General features: G+C 41.0%; 1 protein-coding gene across 11 annotated transcripts in view; it reads right to left on the bottom strand.

The window, feature by feature from the left end:
- The window catches only part of RBFOX1 (RNA binding fox-1 homolog 1), a 1,010,377-nt gene that overhangs the window by 76,636 nt on the left and 907,089 nt on the right, over positions 1-26,652 (bottom strand). For all 11 annotated transcript variants that reach the window (XM_046668733.1, XM_046668741.1, XM_046668738.1 and 8 more), the window contains one exon: positions 6,152-6,232. In XM_046668733.1, coding sequence (XP_046524689.1) covers positions 6,152-6,232 — 81 coding nt within the window. The remainder of the gene's footprint in view (positions 1-6,151; positions 6,233-26,652) is intronic.

Genomic DNA, 26,652 nt, shown 5'->3' with positions numbered 1-26,652 from the left:
CCATAAAATCTGCCATCAATACATCAATTAAAACTATGCCACTACCACTTGCCCTTGAGTTCCATAAAAGGGAATAAACAAGGAGATGATTTTGCATTTTGTTAACATTTAGGTTCCTAAGCATTTGCCTGTGATAGATTTTTTTTTTCCCTGTTGTCAGGGGTGAAAATTTTAGGGGGAATGAACAGTCATCTTCCTTTTAATTTAGTATTTGTCTTCACATAGATCAGAAATTCAGCTGTGGCATCCATGTAACTGTTTTTATATTTGTTTGCATTGATAAGTGTATGGAAACACACAGAAATTTCTGCTGGAAAATGCTTTTCTAGCCTTTGATGAATAACACTGGCACCTCTGTGTCAAGGTACTTGCTGTGGACAGAATTGTGTCCCCCAGCCCCCAATTAATCTGTGATGCCCTAATGTCCAATGGGATGGTATTTAGAGATGGCGCCTTTGGGAGGTGACCAGGTTAAGATGAGGTTATGAGGGTGGGGTCCTCACAACGGGATTAGTGCCTTTATAGTGTCATGTGAGGACACTATATGTTGCCATGTGAGAACACAGTAAGAAGGCAACCGTCTATGAACCAGGAAGAGGGCTCTCGCCAGAACTCACCAAGCTGGCACCCTGATCTCAGTAACAAAAGAAAAGACAGATATATTGGCCTATATAATTTAAAATGCATCCTAGAACGTAAGCAAAATCGAATGGCCAAAAGAGGAAATGTTTGCAACACTTCCGGTACTCACAGATCAGTCTCTCTAACGAATAATTATCTCTCCATGTGAATTAAAAATAAGATGAGAAAAACTCAGAGGAGAGATGGGCAGATGTAGACTGGAAATTCACAAGAGGTAAAAGTCCAAATGACAATTAAATATGGGAAAGATGATGCTCTTCACAAGAGGAAAGCAAATTAAACGAGAGCAAACTGAGATACTATTTTTCATCCATCCAGTTTGTGAAATTAAAAAGAGCAAAATATGCAGGTGCTAGCAAGAACAATGGGATGGAAGCAACAATTCCATGTTTAGGAACATAGATGTGGGATGTGAAGGATTGGTGTGTCAGGGCATACACAAACATGCTTGCTGCAGCCTCTATGGTGGGCCATAAAAAGAAGTGGCTTGAATGAGTGTGGATAGAGAACGGTTTAATAAATTATGGACCATCAACACTATGGAACAGCATGAAGACATCAAAAAGGCTGAACGGGAGATAGCTACAATGTGTTAGTAAGTGAATCAAGGTATAGTCAATATGTGTAATGTGCACTTAATATGTATGTGTATACGCCCCTCTGTAAAATCAGACTGCTGACACTCTCCCATTGCATGTGTGTATGTCATTCTTTGCATTGTTATGGAGAAAATGGGGAAAGATACTTACTAGGGAGTCAAAAGTATTACTTTCAGGGTTTGTGTTTTTTGGATAGAGTGGAGATATTAATACACATTATTCCATATAATATGCGTGTGTATATGTGTGTATTTGTTTGCGTGCTTCCCTGATTATAGTGAGCACATGTTACTTTCATAATTTAAAAGTTATTCATAAAATTGTAAAGAAAACAAAATAAAGCTGATAGCATTTCCTTGCTTCTGGAAACATCTACTTTATATAGAAATAAAGATCAGTGATAGCTGGCTTTGCTAATCCAAATTAAAGGTGGACTTTCCCATTCATGAAACCAATCATTTACCTCTTGATATTTCAACGCGTAAAAATGAAGGCAATGTTTTCATTTTGAAGAAAGGTGATAGGTTCTTTACCTTCCTATTTCCGCCTGGTCCTGATTTTGACATCAAGCCTTCACTGCAGACAGTAAACAGTGCTGACAATACAGCTGGTAGATTTCCCCCAGACAGGACAGGAGGAGCCTCCAGACCACTGGGCCCAGGATTGAGTGGGCACTGAGCAGGCCCATCAGCCCTGCCCCCACTTTCACCAAACCTCTGTGTAAAGGGCTTGTATAGCTGGCTACTCCAAGCAAACACAATGTTAATGAATTAAAATTATTTGAAAATTAGTAAAATTATTTTATGTAATTGGTTTAATTTACTTGATTAAAATTAATATTTTTATAATGAAAATATTAGGATTAAATGTTTTGCATTTGGTACAAGGTGATCTATTCAAATTCTTCGGGGTTTTGCTCTGACTTAATTTAAGTTAACAGAAAGCAGGTCCGTTTGACACTCTGGATGAGAGTGGTTTATTAGGACACGTAAGAGGATGTGTGATGTTCTGTGACACAACTTGAACTAGGGTTTCACAGCAGGATCAAGTTTGGGGGTGAGGAAGAAAGACTGGAGTCATCTGGGGTGACTGGGAGAATTGTGGCATTAGGTTTTATTGACACAGAGCCGTGAGTGAAAATCCTTCTCTTAATGATTTCATATCCTGGGTCATATTATTAGGATGATTCATATAAGAGAGGGAAAAACCTATTATGCAAAAATGCATCTTAAAAAACAGATAACTTCAGTAGGAGTTATTTTCATTACAGACTAATTCCACAGGGTTCCTTTAAAAACCATCTCTCCTACTGCATTTAAGGGTGTTATTTACACATGATTAGCTCTTTGGCTAGGCAGAGGGGCAATTTAAGTGTAAAACATCCAAGGCCAGTTAAAGATCCGTGAAAAAAAAAAATACAAACTCAGAAGTAATCACGGAAGTCAGTCGACACACAGGATCTAATTTACAAAAGTGTAATTTACACACACCTTTCTGCAGGAGCACAACTATTAGATAAAAATGAGAAACACATGCATGTTCAAGTCAAAAAACAGGTGTATCCTAAAAGATTGCTGAGAAGAAGGAAGCCTCAGCTTTTGGGAAGAAGGCAGGATTTTTAACGAAAAAGAGACAACACCATTCAGAGCTCAAAGATGAGACCTGTGGCTCTCAGTTATGTGTATGTCAGACCTGGAGTAAGGAAAAGAATCTTAGGTGACTGTGTGGGTATCCTCTGGGTGTGTATGTGTGTGCAAAAATGACCCTTTATGTGCTGGTTGAATTATTAATAATGGCATGCGACTTTGCACTAAAATATACATCTTCATCTGGAAGAAAAAAACCTAAGTGAATGTTACAAAGAAGCCAGCTCATTGCAAACAGCCTGGCCGAAAAACGCATTGCTGACTTTGAGAATTAAGGAGAAAGGAAGCCTCAAGCAATGCATTTTAGGGAAGAATGGATGCTCCTTACCCTCAGCACCACTGCACAGCCTCAAGATGGAAATAATCTAAGGTCCCTCTGTCTACCCAAGTGGAGAAGGAGAGGTCTCAGAGTTGGAGGCCCTTATGAAATGCTCATTGAGCTTGTCAGTCTGAATAATGTTGTTTAAGGGATCTAGTAAGAAATTAGGGATACCAGTGGGAAACTAGTTTTGGTTTTGTTTTGTTAAGGGGAAGTAGGATTAGCTATTTGTTAATTGTTTTCTTTAAAACTACTGTATACAAGGACATTTATTTTCTGTGATATTTTTGAAAAATTGCTATCAACCTAAATACCCAACAATGAGGGGAACAGATTAAAATCTAATATCATTAAACAGTAGAATATTATGAAGCTGTTAACATATTTTCATAAAATACACATGACAAAATAAGTGGAAATAGGATGAAAAATGTGTAGGTAATATGACTGATCATGCAATTTAAAAATGAAGCGTGTTGGATACACATTATACAGTTTCTACAATTATTATAAATTTTTACTTTTAAACTCAGAGAAAAAAGTATAATTATAGTGAGTAAAGTGATATTCCCTTTTTATATTTTCCATAATAAAATGGACTCTTTAAATCAGAGATCTGCACACTTTTTTCGTAAGAACCATCAGATCATCATCGACATTTTAGGCTTTGCGAGCCTCCTATGTCTCTATCACATATTAGTTTTTGTTTTTGTTTTGTTCTTATAATCCCTGGGAAAAGCTACGACCTGGTCTTAGCTCACAAGCCTTAGGAAAACAGGCTGTGGGCTCGATCTGGCCCTCAGGCTATAGTTTGCCGACTCCTGCTTTAAATTGTTCTGTTTCCTCTGTATGCTTCAGCTGTTTTAACATGGAGTATTTGTGACATAATTCACGTGTGCCATTTATGATACACACTTTCTACAAGTCACTTTAGAATAGCTGTACAAATTCAAACTAGCCTTTTTCTGGACTTAATTTGTTTTCTTCACTTCTGAAAGGCAAACTGAAACAGAAATACAGCCTACAATTGTAGAGAGCCACACTGTCCAGTATGGTAGCCATGAGCCCCACGTGGCTAATTACAGTTGCATTAATCAACATGAAATAACATTAAAAAGTCAATGCCTTGGTTCCAAGATCACATATACCAGACAGGGCAGATATAGAACGTTTCATCCCAGACAGTTCTACAGGACAACAACAGCAGAGAAAAAAACAAAATCATACTCTGGAACTCAACCCTATGGTGAGTTTTGGTAGACGAACTCTCCATCAGAAAATAATATTTATAGAGATGAAGGAGGGACAGGTACAGTGCAATGATGATGAGATTTAGACTCAAATGGAGCCAGAAAAGCAGTCAAAGGTTGAATCATTTCCCCAGGTTCAAAAAACAAATCTACCATACACTTGGCTGTGTGATCCTGGGTGAGGTACTCCGCCTCTCAGCGCCCTCCAATTCCTCAGCTGTAAAGCAAATATTATGATACCTACCTGGTGCAGATTTTGAGAGGTTTAAGCAAGGTTGAATATGTGAAAATGCATAGTAGCATTCTAACTCTAGGAGATATATGTAGATGCATTTACACTGGCCCAAATGGGACAATTTTCATAAATTCAGAAAGAACTTCTTCTGGCCAGTATGGTTAGATTTTGGCTTCTCGGGGCACACGGAAAATACCTTTCATGTCATGAATGTCAAAACTGCTGTTGAAGGTTATACTCTGGTTGGGAGAAACAACTGGTTGGCCCTCCTTGAGGGACCCTCGGGTTTCTCATAATCATTATATTTTGGGGTCCCTGTGACTGCTTCCAACCTTTGATCCCACAGCGAAGAGCTGGGTTTGTCTCAGCCTGTGGGAATCAAGATGCTTGATCTTGGCACACGCTGAGGATTCCCCTGTCCGTCATCCTCTTAATCATCATAAGCCTGTTACCTCCGCTCCCCTCCCACTCCCCTCTCTATCCTGTCTCGGAAGCAGCCCCCTTTTCCTCCTGGCCCCTAGACTCATTTGTGAGCCCTGACCCCATTGAGGACCTGTTTGGCACTTGTGGGAATTTCACAGGGTGTACACACACTGTATGGAATCGATGATCAGGTCTTGGCTGTGGCTGGGGGACTCTCAGGAGGGGCAAACTTGCTGGGGAACCATGGTGGAATCAGTGAGCACTTTAATTCCTCACTGTGCTCTGGGAACTTGGGTGGGAGTGGGGTACTCTCCACCCCAGAGCATCCAACTCAGGCAGAGAATTCCTTGCTCTTCCACCTCAACATTGCGATTTATCTTCCGTATTTATTTCTGGTTTCCTCCCCCTAGCACTTGATGGCTATATTCATATTTAATAAAGTGCCTTCTTGTTGTTATTTCCCCCAGTTAAGCAGGAGGAGAGACACATTCTTCTCTCTCCTCCTCCTCCTCAGTGGAATCACACAGCAAAGGATAGAACAGCCTTGCAAACAAGTCACTAGCCACTGGCTGGTAATATTTCCCACAATGGGAAAATCGGGCTCAAGAGTACTAATCAAGCACCTTTTGCTAGGCTAGGGTACCATTTGGGCAGCCTGCATGTTTTTTACTTCAATTAGTTTCATATTAATTTGCAGAGCTGTGATAGAAGTCAGGCAATGAGCTATAGCATCCTCCCTCCCGTCACCCTCCGCCCATCCCAATGCCCCATGTCCCACCCATTGGACCCAGTCCTGGCAGGTCTAACAAAGAATGGCTGGGACATCTGGGAGGTGGGGATTCAGACGTAATGAGCAGAGGGAGCAGATGCTAAGGCAACAGGGAAAACAGACATGCTTATGAAAATCAACTTCACCTTGTAGAGAGCCACAAGGCAGGGGGGTGCAGAGGGAGGGGGAGAGCACTGACATGGCAGGGAAGGTGATTGGACTCAGATTTATGTCACAAAACAAAAAGAGAGCCACAACACGGGCTTACTTGCGGAAGTATATACAAGTGAACTGGGGGCACTGTACATGGAAGATCCCTCCTGGTTTGCCTGGCACAGCAGCACCGTGCCTACGAAAGAGAGAGAGATAGACGGTATCTGGTTTGGGAACAGGCACACTGCACCTGAGAGATCACGGCAATGCAAACAAAAAAGGCAGAGAAATGACAACATAGCCACATCCCAGAGCGCATGTTCCCAGGGGACACCCACGGAAGCCCCCTGCCATAGCCAAAGGGAATTGGTGGAAGCCCACCCCCAGCCCACCAAGTGCATTTCCTTTTTACATGGGGTTTGAGTAGTGGGGTCTGGATGCCCCAGGACCCAGTTTCAGATCAGTGATGGAGGCAGCACGGCATACTCAAGAGGTAGCTTTAGAAATATCAGAGAGAACTAGACCATAAGCCTGGCTCAGGCACTACTTAGCTGTGTGATCTTGGTAAGTCACTGTACCTCTCTGTGCCTTGGGATTCCCATCTGGAAAATGGGTGAATATACCTACCTCCAGGAAGGGCTGTGAACCGCATAACTGGAGCTGTGCCCCATTCAGGGGCTGGCATGTGATCATCACTCAATAAATGGTAAACATACGCACGCATTGCCATGTTTAGAGAAAATTTTTCCTCCCCCCACTTTAGTCTTTCTGAATAGATCTTCAGAGGAAGAACAGAAGTAAGGCAGGGAAGAAATAAATGCAACTTTTGCCATCCCTGTGATCCACCCTGGACCCACACCAGACTCGGGGTCATCTTTGGCTTCTGCGTTCCATTTCTTCCCTAAAGCTCTGTGCCTTCCAGCTGGAGAGGCTGCTTCACTAAGCGGCTGCACTGCAGCGATGACTTTCCTCTGCCTGATTTAAAGCAAAGGTCACTGGGCTTATCCTTGCAAAGTGGAATTTTACAGCGGGGGAGAACGGTGGAATCCTGAGATAGCTCCTCAATCGATGACATGTTTTGAATAACCACCCACTCCAAGGGAGACTAGGTTCAGGAATCTTTAGGGCACCACTTCTGCCCTCCTGCTGCTGCAAAGCTCAAACTCAAAGACGTTGAAAAGAATGAGAGAGACTTTTGAAGAGTTTTAAGCCCCATACTGATGATGGAAATGTATTCCTGTGGTTTCTGTTCGCTTCCCTGGCTGGGCAAGGTCAGCCTCCTCCATTTGTTTGTGGATTCTCCTGTCATCATCGCAACTAGAAAGCAATTTCCCATGAAAAGAAGCCCACACCCCCGGGAAGCATGAACTCACCTATGTCCTTGAAGATTTGACCGGGGGGGGGGGGGTTCTACAGTCCTTTCATATCTTGCCCAAGATCAACAAAACTGTAGTTCAAACTTCCAGAGTAAGTGGGGTGTGCCAAATAGAGAGGCACTGCCACGTGACTCCACGAAGAGATAGGTACCTTTTCTGAAGCACAAAACCAGACCCCGTTCCAAAGGTGGTCTCCCCAACCCCTGCTCCATCATCTCTCAGGTCCTGAGCCAAAATACATGGATCGCTTGAGGAGGACTGAGAAGCATTCCCCAAATTTCACTTCTACTCTCTGTTTCTCTAGATTTTGTACATTATTTCCAGGTAAAACAAAGATTCTATTAAAATTCGTAACTCTTCTCACCCTTCCCCTATCACCAGGTCAGCCAACTCCATCCAATCTTTGACAAAGAGAAGTAGCCCATGGACAGAAGTTCTCTCTGAGGGAATGTCCCCTAGTCTTTCCCACATTTACCCTGGTATCCCCGGCTTATGGCTATAGAAGACCCCCCTTCCGCTCTTTCCGCAGAAGCCTGGATATTAGAGTGAAATTAACTGACGTTCTCTTGGGAGTAAATATATTAAGAGTCTGGATGTGCCTGAGTCATGATCAGCTTTTGTGAAACTGACAGTTCTTTCTTCTTTCTACTTCATTTAAAAACAGTTTGTCTCAACATCTAAGATGAAACTTCATATGGTCTAATTTCTACTCAGTAGGTATTTCCAGTTCTAGCAGGAAACTGGCATAGTATGGGGGTCAATAGCAAACCAATCAAACCCCAGATCAAGGGGTGTGGGGTCTAAAATCAACCAATAGGAGACAGGACACCCACCAGGAAAGACATGGGTTAGAACTCTGCTTTATCAGTGAAACTCATTCTGACTTTGCAGAGGTCGTCTGCATGCTTTGGCTTATTGCTATGAATCTTTGAGAAAACTAATATTTCTATAGGATACACAGAGCTACCAAATTAGAATCTTCTAGGCTGCAACCCAAGCAGGTGGATCATGAGAAAGCTGCTCAAAGGGGCTCCTATGTGCACCTCTGGTTAAAAACCATTGAAATGAGATCTGAAGTTTCTTGTGGTGCCTAGGTTTCCCAAGAAAAATAATACAATTCTTGCAAAAATTTATTCAGAAGGAAATTTCAGTATTGTGCAATTAAAACCTTAGGGTCAATTTTCAATGCTCTCAATTCAATCTAGAGAATCCCATTGGGACACAACACAGAGTTCCTCTGGAAAGCTAAATCCTGGAAAGGCATAATGAAGCCTTCCTAATTTTCTTATCCCGTGGATCCTGAGATACTAGACTGAAATAACTTCTTTGAATGTCCTCTTAGTAGCAAAAAAAAAGGAAAAGAAAATCTTCATGCAATGATTTTGACCTTTGTATAACAGAATCTATACTGTCACAGGACTTGGTTTTTATCTTACCTAAAAACATCCTCCAATTTAATTTGCAAAGTACTTATTGTATGTTCTCTTAGTACTTTGTGACTTTTTCTTAAAAGAAAGCTTTGAATTAAACAAAGACAAAGCAGCAGAGAAGAACGTTATAACCTCCATGCATTTGGGGATGCGGGGAACAAGTAATGTGTGTTTGTTTTAAAAAGTAAGTCAAATAGATAATAGGGTACAAGCAGCAGCATGAGGACTGTTTACAAGGTCATTCAAGGCATTCAAGGCGATACACACCAACCTAGCTTTCTAATGAGTCTTCCTTCTGTCCCCCATCACCCCCAGAGACCATCTACCTCCGACCGCCATGAACTCTCTACCATCATGGCAACATCTTGTGCTTCTCACACTTCTGTATCTTTGCTTGTAAATCTCCTTATAATGTAAGGATGGCAACTATGTTCAATTTATACCCATCCCTTAGCCAGGACAGACCATTAATCAACTTCAATATTATCCTTTCCTGTCATCCTGGAATCCTCAGAATCATTCTCAAGACAGTTTCTAGGCAGATACTACCATTTGATCAGAGTTGGTGGACCGTATGGAACCACCATGCTAGTCGTGCCCTTACTGTTAGGCTAAATTAGATGAAGTTGCCATTTTTACGTCAAATAGAGTTGAATGTTGGCGATTCCAATCCTATTTGTGGTTTAATTAAAAAAAAAATGCCTCCCCCACTCCTTTCTGCACCCTTTAAAAGTCACCTCCTGTTTTCCCAGTCCCTAGGAGTTAAGTGATTGCTCCCTCTTCTATACTCCTATGACATTGAAAAAAAAATCTCCCTAGTAGATCCTTTGTCATGCTGTATTACAACTTTTTATTTATATATGGGTCTTCTTGGCTACAGAGAATATCCTCTGGGTCAGAGGCAAATCATACTCATATTTTTATCCCTTGCCCCTAGCAAAATACTTGGCCCTCAGAGGGATTAACGAATATGATTGAATTATTACAGGTTTTTAAAGACCTCTTCATTTCTGATCTTTTTGTTAAACATGGTGCTTTTTCTAGCCAACTTTTTCTGCCCCTTGTTCACGGCTGGGAATTTGCCCGCCTAGAGTTTCCATATAGTCACAAGCTATATCTATGGGATTTATTTCCTCCTCTTTTCTGGTTCTTTTAAGATGGACTCATGCAGTTTCACGTGAAACCTGGGCAGCCTGGTCATCCATTTCCTGGAAGGTTGATGACTGTATCTGCAACGGGCAGGGACAGGGCTCCATGTGACAGACCTCGATCTCGGAATAATCAGAGACTTTTCCAAAACTAGCCACACTCGCTCACTCAGAGCACCATGATCATCAGCATCCGGAATTCTGGCAAGATGTCCACTGGGCCACTCTCAAGTAGAATTTGGAATCCTCCAGCTAGGAGAGGGTGAGCCAGGGTCAAGGTCTCAGAAGGGGCATCCCAACCCTTCCTGCTCACCTGGAGACACCCTACAGCATAGGGGATCATTCCTGGTGTCTGGAGGGAAAGGGAGAAGCCTGGTGAGGTGTATCCTATCACGGACAGGAAGGAAGAAAGCATCTAAACTTTTGACTCTGCTGCCAACTCTTAGGTGAGGAAATTGGACTCAAACCAACTGGAACAGCAGTGTAGTTTCACACCTCCGTGTCTTTGCACAGGCTGTTTCTTCTCCCAGAAGCCGTTGCCCTCTCCCTAGATAATTCCCTTCCCTTCCCAACCCAACTGTGGCTTCCCCTCCTCCTAGAACAGAATCTATTTGCCTTCACCTGGCAGGGTTCTACTTCCTTCCTCTACTTTTCTAGATTGTGTTGCAATAATCTATGTAATGAATGTCTTCTCCATGGATGCTACAAACTCCAAGATGGTCGGAATCATGTCTTACTCATCTTCCTATCCCCATGAGTCCAGGGACCTAGGCCAAGAGGCAGGAAGCACCCGAAGAGAGAAACTTAAAGGTTTCTGATAGGCAGCCATGTTACACTCTCAAGATATAAAATTAAAATGAAGCAGGTGGAGGAAGAAAAGAAAGGCTGTTTTGCAATGTCTGCCCTTCCATTTTAGCATCAAACAGGCAGAGTTCCAAACCAGCCCAGTAGTGAATGACTAGGCCTTTTGTATGATTTCTGGATTTAAAAAAACAGTCAAAGAAGCATTCCAACTCCTTGGCAACTAGGAGTGGCCCATGCACTTCATTAGCTGCAAGAGGAAGACGGGCTAGGAAATTTGGAGAAGGATGCTCTGATCTCTGTTGAAATGCGAAAAGCAAACAAAGACACAAAGAATAACAACAACAGAACTATAAAACATCTAGGAGCCCAGGGGAATTCGGAGCACCTATTATATGAGGTTCTGCCTGTGTCACGTGCTGTCTATCTCGGCAGACATCTACCATGGGCTAGTCCAGAATCTCTTGAAAACAGAGCCCTTTGTTAGGGTCCTGCTTTCCTAATGTTACATAGCCTAGTGACTCTAGCATGAGGGCTGAGAGGGAAAATCCCACCTGCAAATGGTGAGTCAACGCAGGAGACCAATACAGAGCTTCCTCCCTCGGTCTCAAGAGCTCAGCTAGGAAAAGATGGGGCTACAAGTAGCATCATTCATTCAGCAGATATTTATTGGCATCTGCTATATGCCTGGCACTGTGTGGGTTCCAGGGCACACCCACAGAACCCCATGTGCTTTTAAAAAGCACAACATGCCATCTTTTTTAGTACTCATACATTTAGGTTCAGAACAAATACATATGTAAGAAAAGGAACAAAGAAATGATTCTGAATATCAACCCCAAATCTTAAACTATATGGTAAGCTACTTTGCTTGTTGAGATAGATAAAATTTAAAAGTAATTTTGGAACAATATTTATTGGATATGACTATGATGACTTTGGCAAAGTATCTATTCCATATTTCTGTTATAGATTGCATTCATAACTGAAAATGTTTAACAGTAATAGTAATCACTACCAGGAATACTTTGATTTTACATTAAAAAAAAGTTGTATTTGATATTTACCAAAAAATGTTTACACTGCCTTTGTGCCTCCCTAATAAGAAGGGTCAGATAGTAATAGCCCTTCCTTAGAGATGGAAAAAAAAAAGGTACAGAGTAAGGATATCATTTACAAAAAAGCCTGATGGTCCGTCAGAGGAAAATTGCAGGTGACAAACAAGTGAGCCAGGTTCCTCAGCCATTACTCACTTTATCAATGACTTCTTCCTAATAATTTTTAAAAACTTTAAAAAAAATCAGAATAAAAAGAGGAAAATGTTGGTCATCATTGAAAGAACAAGCTCTGAGTGGGTGAGAAATGGCTACTTCACCGAAACAGAAACCCACAACCTTCCTTTTTACAGGAGCAGTCCAGTAAGGAAAGGGGCGCAGTCACCCAGGGTGCCATCCCTTGCTGGTTCTCAGTCCTTTACCTCATCAGGGTCCCTACCTCATCAGAGTCACCTGGAGAACATGTTAGACGCAGAATGCTGGGCCCCACTCTCAGTCTTCCTGATTCCATAGGTCTGGGGTGGAGCCTGAGAACTTGCATTTTTAACAAGTTCTCCTGTTGTCCAGGGACCACACTTTGAGAAACACTGGAGGACAGCCAGTTCCCCAAATCTCAATGCCACGAGTTCTCCCCTTCATTAAATCAGAGGTTTTCAAAGCCTGCGAGGTTTAAGAATCACCTGGGGAGAATGTTCAGTGCCGCCCCCTCCCAGGTCCCACCTCTGAAGATTGTGATTCAGAGGGTCAGCACCCTAGGTGAACCTGCTGTTCCCATGATGCACTTTGAGTGATCCAGGCCTGAGGTTACCTCCACATATTTAGAAGAAAAGTAATAATGACTAAATTTATCTAGCCTGAGTACTTCTGTGGGCAAAGAGGTAGAATTTATTTACTTTTTAATCTCTACCATTTTGTTCGTTGACAAATTTTGCCTTTATTTTGCAGCACTTTGAACAAAAAGAGTAACTCACTTCTAGTCTCAGCTATCCTGTCAAAGTCTCTGGAGACAGGCTGGTGAAGACGGGACACAGAACCACCAATGGCGTAATCCTAGAGAGATCACTTTGGGTTTCACATCCACAAGAAGACATACCCCTTCCTGCCCTGCTGACATGGGCTGAATTGTCTCCACCGCCTCTAAGGTACACGTGAAGTCCTAACCCCCAGCACATCAGAATGTGACTTTGGAGACAGAGCCTTTAAAGAGGTAATTAAGTTAAAATGAGGCCATTATGGTGGACCCTAATTCTATACGACTGATGTCCTTATAAGAAAAGGGGATTAGGACACAGATAGGCACAGAGGGAAGACCATGTGAAGACACAGGGTGAAGATGGCCATCTACAAGCCTCAGAAGAAACCAACCCTGCTGACACCTTGATCTTAGACTCCCAGCTTCCAAAATTGTAAGAAAATAAATATCTGTTGTTTAAACCACCCAGTCATTGGTTCTTTGTCACGGCAGCCCTAGCAAACTGAGACACTCACCTACCTTATGATGAACCCTATCCGAAGGACCAGTGAGGCCCTATACATGAGGCTCCTCTATGAAGCATCATACAAGCGTCAATCTTCTGTTAGATGTAGAGGCCTGGGAGGGTGCATGCGGTCCCTGTCAATGGAGGTTCCTGCTTCCAACTGACAAATTTATCCAACTCCCAGATGGGCCGTGGGTGCTTTTGCCTTCTACATTTTTGAACATAGCTAGCATTGAGCTGATCCATGTAAGAATATTTTCACAGCTAATACCTAATGCTTTTATACATGCCTGAAAAAACGAGCTTTTCTGAAGGGTTATGGTAGAGTTTTAAATACAGAGTGTCTCCATTTAGGCACAGATGTTGCAGAAAAATGTTGTATGCGTGTTTGAGTCTTACAGATCAAATCATATTTTAATGGTACCAAGGGATTTCCATATTTAAAGGAGACCTGAAGTGGATCTGTGTATAGGGTAAATAATCCTTCTCTCCAATTTATTTTGTAAGTTTTAACTTTCATAATATTTAAAAATACATCATTTCTCGCTTTCTTCTTTTCTCTTTTTATTTTGACATAGTTTCGGACTGTACAAAAAAGTTGCAAGAAAACTGCGAAGAATCTCTGTATGACTTTCTCCCTGATTATTTACTGTATAGAAGACGGAATGATTCACTTGAACTGTTCTCTTATTCTCTTGCCTCCAAAATTTAGGCTAATGGCTTTTACAAAAAAAAATTGAATTGACTCAAGAGGATAATAAACATTATCAACAGTAGCTGTTCCAAAAATTGCTTTCTGAATAATTGATAAGTGCCAAACAGACCCACTCAATCTTTAATGTATATTATCTCCTACTCTTAGCAACCCTATAAGACAGGTACTGTTACTATCCCCATTTAATACATGAGGATACTGACACAGAGGGTTTTAGGATCTTCCCCAAGTTCCCACAGATAGAAATCTTGTGGTATTGAATGCAAATCAAACCAATCAGACTCCTAGACCCATGGTTTTAAGGCTAAGCTTCTAAATGAGGCATAGGCAAACTACAGTCTTTTGGCCAAATCCAGCCTACCATCCTTTTGCATGGCCTATAAGCTAAAAATATTTTTTATATTTTCAGAGGGATGAGAAAAAAATCAATAGATGACTAATATTTGGTGACAAGTAAAAATTACATAAAATGCAAATTTCAGTCTCTATAAAGTTTTGTTGAAAAACAGCCATACTCATTCATTTCCGTATTGCTTATGGCTGATTTTATGCTTCCAGACAGAGCTGAACAGTTATAACAGAGACCTTACGGACTACAAAGGCTAAAATATTTACTATCTGGACCACTACAGAAACAGTTTGCTGACCTCTGTTCTAATACCCCTTTCTGTTTGGAAAAATACTACCAGTGATCATCTCTCAGGACAGCATTAGTCCCTCCCCAGGAAGCTGGCAGCAAATATTTCAGAGGGTATCATCTTATCATAGTTGCAAAATTTTAATTTTATTTCATTTTTGTTAAAAGTGAACATCCCAAATAATTTTAAACCCATGTGTTTTTCAATACTTGCCCCAAACTTCTTTTTAATTCATTGCTGTTCAAGACAATGAAAAAATGTCTCCTAGGGTATTTGTGAAAGGCTAGCAATTCAGCCACAACAAAAACCAGGGAAAAAAGTTTTATCTCCTCAGATATTTGGCCTTCAGGGTTCTAGGTGTCAGTACATAGATAAGGGCCATCTAGGGCTTTGCTTCTCAAATTCTAAAATGTACTGAATCACCGGGGACTCTTTTAAAAATGCAGATTCTTATCTAGTAGGTCTGGGGTGGGGCCTGAGACTCTGCATTTCTCATAAACTCCCAGGGAATGCTCTTGTTGCTAATAGCAGTAAAATGCTAGGGACCACAGACCCAACCTCAAGCATAGTCAATATTAACAAGAGTGACCATTAAGATGCCACTGAGTTTCGGATACTATACCAGGTATGCTCCAGATGCATTATAATGTTTTTCCTTATCAAACCCACAAGGAAAGCAAGGCTCAGAGGGAGAAAAAAACTATGAGGCAAAACTGACATCTGAGAGCCAGCTTTGTATGACTCCAAAGCTCAGACTCCTTCACGAAGCTATACCCAGTTATCGATGGTGATACTTGTTCCTGAGTTGATTAAACATCCTCTCCAACCTTGGAAGGATAAATACGCACCAATCCCATTTCAACGATGCCACATCTAAGAATTCTGAGGTCACCTTTCAGTTGAACACACCTGACTCTTCCAGGCTAAAGGTGTTAGCCAGAACCTCATGCTCATGTTTAAGAATCGGTAATAGAGTTTTAAATCCAACCAAGGAAGCCTCTGGGCGGGATTTATCTCCTATGGATAAGAAAAGCCCACTTGCAGGATTGAAAAAAGACATGGAGGGACACAGAGAAGAGAAATAGTGAACTCTGAAGGTCTTATAGTGTAGCGGAAAAAGCATGGGCCTCCGAAACTTTTAACCTTAGCTTTTGTTTTCCGGCTTTGCTGACCGTAAGTGTCTTTGACCTTGGGCAAGTCATTTGACATTCCTGACCCTCAGTTTTCCCATCTGTAAAATAAGGACAAAAATATCTACTTCAGCCAGTATTGTTGTAAGGATTGGAACTATTACAATGGAAGGGTTTGACAAATACTAGTTGATAAGTGATCTCAGTAATAATAATGGAAGTAGTAATAATGATTATATATAATTATTATAAAGTAGTCTCAAAATCTGGCACTTCGGGGACTTATTTTGTTCCCTTGTTCCTTTGAGAAAGAAGTAGACAATTGATAACTAGTGAACTCTTTTGTTTGACCATTAACATAATGCCTAATGTAACAGAATTAATGGGAAACCTTTTAAGATTGGGAATTAATTGCAAAGATTTAAATTTAGGAGCTATCATTTTATGAGACAGATGTCTGACTTCTCCTGAGGAATCTGGAGATGGGGCCACATGGGTTTGGGCCAGTATTCCTGCCTGGCAGGGCCACTCAGGGTGATAGGAAGAGACCACTTCTCCCCCAAATTGAGACATGTCCCCTCCCATTTGCACATTTCATTTACATATCTCACAGTCTGCTCTTAAAGACATTTTAGTTTGAAATCTTTGCTCAAGAGGAAAAAAACATAGAAATTGTGCTTTAGCTGAAATCAGTGGAGTTTCTATGACTCTGTAAGAACCCAGATGGCCTTCCTCACTCTCTCTCTCATCTTCCTAGCGACAGGACTACTACAGAACTGTATATTCGGAGGAACTGGATGTATTTGTGGAATGCAGGTAGAAATCTATCTTGAGTTTCCTTCCTATCTCAGATTAGGTTTCAAACCCAGACCTCATTCTTTTGTGAAAGTAGAAAATACACTTCAACTTTGAATCTCTCAAAGAGTCGTCAGATACATTTGTTTAAATATGCCTCTCACACCACAAACACACACACACACACACACACACAAATGGGCTGAAAGCAAATAGAATATTTCACTTGGTGAAAATTGTTTTCAAAAAATGACACCGAACTAACACAGAGGGCTTCAATCTTTACAATATCACACGTACGTATATCAAATAAACACTAGAAATAGACAAACAGATTCACACTTTTTTCTAGAGCAAATATAAGTGATCTTAAGGTGTTTATGTTTTTAAAATGATGTTGGGTTTAATACAACGATAAGTGTACATCAATTAACCTTTGCGTCAGATTTAAATGTATAACCCATTAACTAATTTAATCTCTGAAAAAAATAACAGCCGTTGGCATTATTCTTTGAATAATCCTTGTTTAGTTTCCATAATGGTATACAGTTTAATGAAAAACTCATTAGAATGTAGCATACGGCATAATTAATTCTGGCTGATTCTTTTGGTGTAAATAGCTAATGCAGATGCCGGGTTCCATTTTCCACTGGCTTTATTAATTTTTCATAAACCAATATTTCCACTGTAATGGGTTGTAACAGTTCCGTAGAAGTTCTAGAAATACATTAACTGTCATCAGTGTAGTTAATCTAAGCAGGATTTTCCAATTTGTGTGTTGGTTCTTCAACACTACATTTTTAAAAGACAACGGGACAGTTTTGTTTTACACTTGGAGAATGAGTATCTACATATAATTAACATACAGGGTATTAAACAATATTTGGCCAATTTGTCTCTATTTATACAACAGCTTAATTGGTTGGGCTAATAACAGTGAACTATAAATTTTGAAAAGAATGCTAAAAGTAGGAAGCAAAAAATCTTCAAAACTAAATAGTTTATAAGAGAATGGCAATGCAATTAAAACATTCAAAAGAAAATGAAATCACATCATTTTTGAAACCTCTGGTAATTTACTCTCCTAGAAAAATATCTGGACAAAATTAGGAGGCAAGTTTTATAACAGCCTTGGTGTTGGGCACCAGTTTATAATCCTGGAGTCTATTAAAAACCCAGTCTCTGCGATTGGTGAGCAGTTGCGGATGTGGTCTTATTTCTTTCAGCCCTTCAGGGCTTAATCCACATCTTAAAAATAGTCCTCATGATAAGACTATTATTTGTTTTGAGTGTAAATATTGGACTAATACATCCCCAGGTGTTCTTTTTACATTATTATTATTATCATCATCAAAGTTTGCAATGGTTGCCTACCACTCAGAGGGTAAATTCCAGACTCCAGGTTACTTTGTATGGCATTATTAGGACTTTTGCAACTTTTCTCCAGAAAGTACTCTCCAATCTCAACAGATCGATATTTCTCAGCCTTTGGAGAAACCTGATTTTGCCCCAGAAATTCCCATCTCAGTTGAAGATCAGCTCTTGTATTTATTTCCGTTTGTTTTTTAACATTTCTCAATGGATTCTGAAGACAAAGGTTGAGAAACTTTCGACTCTATCAAATGCCTTCTTACTCTGCAATGATCATTCTCCACCTTCTTTCCAGGCAAATTCTTAGTCAACCTTGAAGACCCAATGTATACCACTCTGTTTAATACAGAGAGAGTTGTTATTTTTCAGTGCTCCAGCAGGTACCATCATTTATTATACACTGAGCTTATTTGTCTGCCTCCTTTTCTGCCCTGCTGAATTCTGGAGGGAAGGATGCTCCCTGAGTGCCTATCACAGTGCCTGGCACTTCCCAGGCCCTCAGTGCTGTAACCATGAGCTAAAGGATGAATTAATGGAAGCCAGTGGTACGTGTTAATTTATACACGGCCTCTCTCTTTGGCCCTTGCTTGATGAACATCACAAAACTGAGTGACAGCCAGCTGTCTTACAAGTCCATGCAGTGTTGTGTAATTGCTGCAACAGTGCAATGCTAAAAAAAAAAAGTCTCCCCAGGGCTTACGCTGGTGGCTTCGTGTGTATTAAATCTGGACTCTCTAAGCCAGGGCCAACAAAATAGTCATGGCTTTCACATTTTTACACATTTTGTGCGGTGGGGAAGATGACTCTTTCACGACGTGTGAAAATTATATGAAATTTAAATGTCTGTATCCTTAAATAAAGTTTTATTGGAACACAGTCATGCCCATTCATTTACGTATCACCTATGGCTTCTTTTGCACTACAACCTCAGAGTCAAGTAGTTGTGACAGAAACTATATGACTCACAAAGCTGAAAATATTTACTAACTGGCCCTTTCCTGAAGAAACTTTCCGTCCCCTGCTCTAGGTGAAAAACCACACATTCTTTTCTCTTTCATAACTAAATTCAGCTTGATCTTTTCTCCTAGGACCAAGAAACACAGTGGCATGACCATCCTCACCGCTACCATCATTATCACCATCACTATATATTCTGAGCTTGCCATCTTCATTTTTTTTTTTTAACTGTTGTACAGGGAAGGGTTAACTCAGCAGGTCTGGGCTGCTGAAACCCCACACATTCCCGAAAAAGGGTTGTCTTTAGGATTGGCCCTTGATCAGCTCCTGCTAGATGAGCTCTAAGCCCTTGGAATACTCTACCTGCTAAGACTCTTTTGGGATGCCCAAGGTCTCGGTCCACACAGCCCCAGTTTGATAAGATAGTTTATGGTAGCAAAGTGATTCATGGTGAATGCTTATTTTGGCTCTTTGGGCTAAAGTTTGAGTAGTTGAAGTCAGTCACACGGATGCTCCAAGTCTGTGTGACTGACTCCCAGTAAAAACCCTGGACACCAAAGCTCAGATGAGCTTCCCTGACTGACAACCCTTTGCATGTGTTGTCACACCCCATTGCTGGGATAATTAAGCACATCCCTGTGACTCCAGTGAGAAAGCACAACCAGAAGCTTCTGCCTGGTTTCTTCCGACTTCATCCCATGTGCTTTTTCCCTCTGCTGATATTTAATCTGTATCCTTTTGCTGTAATAAACGGAAACTGTGAATATAATAGCCTTTCTGAGTCCTGTGAATATTTCTGGCCAATCACAGAGCCTGAGAGTGGTTTTGGGGACCCCTGACACAGCTCTGCAGCATCAAATCAGCCTTTAAGCTTTTCCCTTCTGGAACCCAAAATCACAAACTAATGCCCAGAAGGGGAACCATTTGGGTGGATTTCTCACTTTACATTCTTTGATTGCATTGATCACTACAGCTGCTCATACATCTTTAGCGGTAGCAATTGGTAGAGCATGAGAATTAAGATATTGGGTACATAGGTCACATCTTCACTAATGTGTTTCTATAGAACAGGGTTTCTCCACCTCAGCACTATCAACATTTTAGGCCAGATCATTCTTTGTGGTTGGGGCTGTCCTGAGCATTGGAGGATGTTTTGCAGCATCCTCGGCCTCCACCCACTAGATGCCAGTAATGAACACTCCTCCTTCTAGATAGAACAATGAAAAATGTCTCCAGAAATTGCCTAATTCCCCTGGGGGGCAAATCACTCCCAGTTAAGAAGCGTAAATCCAAGATATCAGATTAACTAAAGCATGTGTGGGAGGTAACCGGTCGTAGTAAAAAGGCTCTGGCTCTAGAATCACACACATCTGGGTTTGGGCCTAGCTGTCAGCAACTTTGGGCAGCTTAATTTCACTGGATTTCTAATTTATCTGCAAAATGAAGAAAATGATCCATCCTCCAAAGTTGCGATTTCTGTAAACAAATGGGAAGATCCCATCATGGAGTTTGGCATGCAGCAGGTAATATTAAATGCAAAGATATTTCAATTAATTATCATTATATTCTATGACTTGATGAACAGAAGACATCAAGGGAGTGCCCTCATCTATTCCTACGTCTATTCCTACTGAGGAAGCTGCAAGCAAGGTGATGAGAAATATGGGCTTTGAGGTTACAAAAAAGACCTTTATATAATGAACAGACTTTTCACACACTTGCTCTGTGATTTAGGGAATGAGACAAACTCTCCACGAAGGCTTGGTTTCATAATTTCTGTAACGAAGGTAGTGCTCTAACATTTTTATGAGGATTCAAGGAGATGCAAACGGACTAGGCCAGTGCATGGCACAGAACAAGCGCCCCAAGTTGGCTTCTTGTTGCTGATGTTCTGAGTCGCTCAGTATATTGATGATGTCAGCCTAGAACTTTCTCTGTGAAATTTATCCAGAGCCAGTTATTCAAACCTCATCTTCCTCCCACAGCCTAGAGGAGGGGCGTCTCCTACAAGGACCATCCTGAAACTCCTTGCTTTTCAGGGAGCTCTCCTTGATAGCCTTCCCATGCAACAGAATGAGGACTAATTTATGTAGGAAATGCAGTTTTCAGCATATAAGCAAGTTCTGATCCTATTTGAAGAGGAAAACCCCCCACAGGCTCCATCAAAGCCGAGCTGCATTCCCTCTGTGGGACAGGGAAGGATGCAGACAAAAATTAAGGCCAAATGTGGGCAGAGATGGAACAAAATCTGATAAGACAGAAGGGGAGGGGGGAGGAGAGGAGAGAGGGAAAGTGAATTGCAAGGAAAAGGGAAGGAAAGGTAAACAGATGTACGAGATAAACTCTTTGAAGTGGAACATTTCCAGGCTATAAATCCTTTGCTTGGGGACCTAAATCTGGACTCTTCTGTTCCAGTTCACTGAAGTGCACTGCATTGGAATCTGGCAGATATGTAAGTTATACAAAACATCGCTGAGCCAAAGGTCATTGCTCATAAGTAGTGGCTCCTTCCTGCCATGACTCTGAGTCTAGGGCAGGCTGGTCCTCTGGGTGGTTATGGGAAATGTTAGAGCCATAACAGCATCTGGATATTTGCTGCTTTGAGGGGCTCAGGGTGGTAGCAGGTACCTTTCAAACCCACATGACACTCTTTCAGGATGCTAAGGTAGTCACCCCAAACGGGGCATGTTTTGTACCCAGTGTGTTGGCAGATCAAGATAAGCCCAATCCAAAGTTCAGGACTGTGACCAATAAAAGAAAAGCAGCTTGGGTCAGGGACCTGTTATCACAGGTTCTGGACAATCTTACTTTTTTTTCGGATGCTATTGTATCCAAATAGCAGGAAGGGAATTGGAAAGAAGTCCATCGAAAAGTGTGGTTAAAGGTCATTCTCTTGACTGTAATGGACTCAATGAAGTGAAGGGGGGAGCACCTGGGAGGGAGGTGGACATCTACCTTCTTTTGACCTAATTCTTAAATGAATCATGGTTCACAGTGGCCAAAAGCCCAGAGAAAACCAATACCTTTGTACGGGTAATCCAAGGTCAAATACAGCTGCCCTTTCGAGATAAGCAATCACAGAATGCTACATCCATCCTCGTCATTTTTAAACTTTACATTGAGATCCCAATCCACTTTCCCATCTCCTAGCCTGGCATCAAGTCATGTGGTTCGTGCCCAGGTTTTTCCCAATGTGGACATCATCAATCGAGGTGACTTCAGTGATCACACTAATCTCTTATATTTTTATTTTACTGTACTGTCTATAAAGTTCTTTTATACTCATTATCTTATCTGATCCTCCCTCTAACCCCAGGATAATCTAGTTTCAAGACCTGACCACCTTTCAAATATGACTTTGCAGCCAGGTACGCCCTTCTTCTAGTTCTTGTCATTTTTTTCTCCCCTCTCGAGACCAGAAACTGTTTTTTCAAGAGAAGTATCCATTCAGGGCCCTCTTCTTCCCACTAAAAAATCTCCACTAATCATAATAGTGTCACCAAGACTATTGCTCATCACCATCTTCAAGGTTTTCAAGTTGATTTACTCTGCATCTCTCTATTTTTTCCTTTAATTGTGTTTCTTGCCATCAGGACCTAACTATGTCTTCGATTGGCATTGCATTGGAAGATCTTTTTCCCTTGCCTATTGATCGCGACTTGTGGAGTAATTTAACTCAATTCCAATTTTCCTCTGCAGGCGAGTGCTCTCCATCCACGGAAGTGAGTTATGTGTGTTCAAGTGGTGCATCTTATGAATCTTGTTAAGCTTTGCCGCCTTATAGCCCCACTGATGGAATATTTAATCACAGAAATGAGTTGGCAGATATGATATACAGTGTGGGTGAGCCGTGCAGTGATCTGGCTGGCAATTGAGAAACGGATGAATTCGCTATTTGTCAGTACCATGTCGACATCTTTGTATAACCTTGTGTTATTTATTTTTATTTTGTTTTACTTATTTAGGAATATTAAAGGTGCTTTCAATCAACAGTTTCGTTGGCTAGATATCTTGATTATCTCTAAAATACACCATTTTTAAAAATCTTTTTATTAGATGGCAGAGGGGATTTCTCACAATGATGGGAAAACTGTAAGAATCCCCTTTGAGGTCTCTTTGTCAAGATTCTTAGAAACACTATTTCTTATTACACTGAATAACTTGAAGCATGCTACTTGAAAATATTTGCAAATAGTCTACTTCTATTAGGTGCCTTTAATTTTATTTAAACTTTAAAATGGAATGGCTGTAGATGCTGGCTAAGCACTGTCTTTGAGACCCACCTGGACTTTTTTATTTTTTTGCTTTTTATTGACATATCAATCATTTGTCTTGAGAATAAGCCTCAAGGAGTCTGAAGATGATTAGGCTTAGGAAAAATAATCAATGCTGTTTAGCTTTATAGGCAAACAGACGCTTGTCTTTGGAGAAGATTTATATATGTTCATGGGATATGCTGATTTATGTATGTCTGCTTCTGGAGACTGGCCTTGGATAAGCATTTAAAAGAGTTCTTTTAGGTACGACTTGATAAGAGTTCAGAAAACCCACCCAGAATGAAAGACCTTCCCCGACAGCTTTCTAAATGCTGCCCCTGGAATGTGCGAGTGAGGGAAAGTGCATGTCATAATTTATCAAAGCAAATTAATACTGTTCAGCTAGTAATTAAAGATCCTCATTAAGAGGTGCGACTGCTCTCCCCTCCCCCACCCTCTGTGAGCAATAAAAATGCACTCAGGGCGTCAAGAGGTTACATACGAAAATCAATAACCTGCCATTTTATAATTAAAAGAGAAAATAAATGTTAGGGAAAAGTCCACTAAATTAGGAAAATTACCTTTAGGAGAGATTGAAAATATTGATTTTAATTTACAAAATATGTGAACTTTTCATGCCCCATTCTGGGAGACAATTGGAGGCCGGGTTGCTCATTCTGCATAAGCTTCACAAAATCAATAATTATACTATGGGAATATTATGATATTTGTCATTAACACAACATCTTATATACAGAAATGACAAGTAAGTCTGGCTTTCTATCTCAGGCAGATACAGGGCTGGCTTGCTAAATATCCAAAGCAAATCAATGACAAGGTCTTCATTTCAGCTTTGAGGCACATTTGAAATTGCAAGATAAATCCAGACTATATTTTATAGTTGGGGAAATTTAAAATGCCCCCTAAATTCTTAGTCATGGATATTTAAAGGGATGACATTAAAATTATACCTGGATATGGGAATGAATGCGTTCAACGTCTACATTTTGCATATATGCATTGCAAAAATACAGGTGCCTGAAACTTTCAATTTAAGCTAGCTGGATTCCCAGCATTTGTAGGTCTTCAAATATTTCAAAGGAATTATTCTGGAGCATTGAATTTGCAGTGATATTTCCCCACATTTCTGAATATCATAAACTCTGTCTACCTACATACACACCTATGAAAGCAAAAAGAGTAAAGCTTCTGATTATTAAGGATAGCCTAGATTTGATAACACAATACACAAATATTCAGGTTTCTCAAGGAACACTGCCTTATCCACGCCCCATTATTTTTAAATTTCAGTCTATTGGAGCAGCTCATAGAAATCATTATTTGGTTGTCCAGACTCTTTAAAGCTTCCCCTGACACAACCACCACTTCACACATCTGAATATGGTGGTGGTGGTGGTGGCTGGAATAATCTAGAATGATTATCTTCTCTTCCTTCATTCGACTGGTTTGGACATCGAGCAGAAGCATGATCTAATATTATAGGGGTAGTCACTAAGAATTACGACTTTTAAGATTCATGAAAAATAAAGCAGTATAACCTGGTTGGGGATGCATACCAGGTTCTGGATTTCAAATTCTAGCCGGCTTCTTCCCAGCTGTGAAATCTTAGTCCTGTGATGCAAACTCTTTGTACCTTTGTTTTCTCATTTGGAAAACTGCCATGAGGTTTTAGCTATATTAATTTAGGTAAAGTGCGTAGAACAGTGCCTAACCATAGGCAGTACTCAGTTAATATGAACCCTTCTTACGACTTATTCTTTCCCTTCTGGTCCAATCGTCTAACTTCCGCCACTGGGCTCAGGGCTAATTTGACTGGCTGCTATAATGTTCTCAAAGTTATGCAGATTGATTTATTCTAGTATGTGAAAGTCAGAATGAATTCTTTCTTCAGTCCTGACGTCCTCTTAAACACCCACAGATATGCATATAGGTTTGAAGTCACATGTAAAGGAGATATTTGGTGTTTTCTCGGTTGCTTGAGCCAAAGATGACCAGCAACCACCTTGCACGGGACCAGAAACATGCACTTTTCTCTCCATCACAATTCACACATTGATACCCTCCCTCCTCACTGGATAGCTCCTTGCTTCTTGCTCTTGATACTGTTATTTTGGGGAAAAAACATGCACACATGTGTGTGCACACACGCATACGGGGAACCTGCCACCTCTTCGTTCCACCTACTTGATTTCACCAGGCAGCGCCTACAGATGCACGGAAGCTGCTGTCCAACTTTCTCTATGCCCTTTTCAGGTTTTTCACGTCTTTGAAGGTTTGGGCAAGGATGCACCCCAGCAATATCTGTGCTCCCTGAACAGAATGCCTTACCCCTGATCCCAGAAATTAACTTCCCCTAAATGGACATGCTGAGAACGGAAACACTGGTCCCCTTATGAATTAAGAAAAGAATCTCTTAGTCTAGTGGTGGACTCAGAATTCAACAGAATCAGCTCTTGGTTACTTTTCCCTTTATGTCCAAGAGGTGGAACCTTAACTTATTTATTTTTATTTGCCCAACATTTATATGGTGCTGGCTATGTACCAAACACTCCTCCTATATTAACCCATTTAATTCTAATAAACATCCGTGAGTTTGTTACTACTATCATCTCCCGTTTAACAGATGAAGACACTAAGGCACAGAGAGGTTAAGTAACTTGCCTAGAGTCACACAGCTGGCAAGGAGGGAAGCCAGGATTCGAACCTGGGCTGTCGGAGTGCAGTGTCCACGTTCTCACTCCACTATGCGTCCTCTCAGGGGGTGGGTTTCACCGTATAGTCATAGAAAGTCTTATATCTAAGTTTCTTTTCCCTCATGAGAATGAACACAGCTCCGTCACAGTCATAAGTCCCTAGACGTAATCCAGGCTTGTGGTAAAGTTCATGCAGGAGGAGACTGCAAATACTACCTGCCTAAAATCAGAACTCAGCTACCATATTGGGCCTTCCTAAATTTACTAATTTTTTTTTTTAGTCAAGTTGGTTATTGTGCTGTAGTAGCTGTGTAAGCTTCCTATGTCCCTTTGTCATCTCCTAAAATTGATGCTTAGTTCCAGGAAAATAACAGAAGGAAGACAGAAGGGACAAAATGAGGTGTGTGATTTACCATCAAGAGATCACGAAATGAGTGGATCTAGACCAATTGGTCACGTACTTCTCCTTATTAGAAAGCTAGGGCCACATCAAAGAAAGTCTTTCTTTCAATATCCATGTGGCAAATCTACTAAGGTTCTCGGGTGAGTCATGCAGCCTTGTTAACGCATAAGGAGACAACAGGCAGAAGCGACAGGCCAAGCCAAGCAAAAATCTCAGCCATTGTTGCTTCTGGGTTACTCTCTTTCCAAAATTGATGACTACGTTTTCTAGGAGAGTGGATTTCCCAACTGGGTGGTGAGTTGGTGGGTAGCAGGGAAAGGATGAGGAAAGAGACACATTCTTGAAGGCA

Source organism: Equus quagga, chromosome 7 (assembly GCF_021613505.1).
Source record: "Equus quagga isolate Etosha38 chromosome 7, UCLA_HA_Equagga_1.0, whole genome shotgun sequence".
NCBI lineage: Eukaryota > Metazoa > Chordata > Mammalia > Perissodactyla > Equidae > Equus > Equus quagga.
The sequence above is the reverse complement of the archived record's forward strand: the minus strand, read 5'-3'. Positions and strand labels throughout refer to the sequence as shown.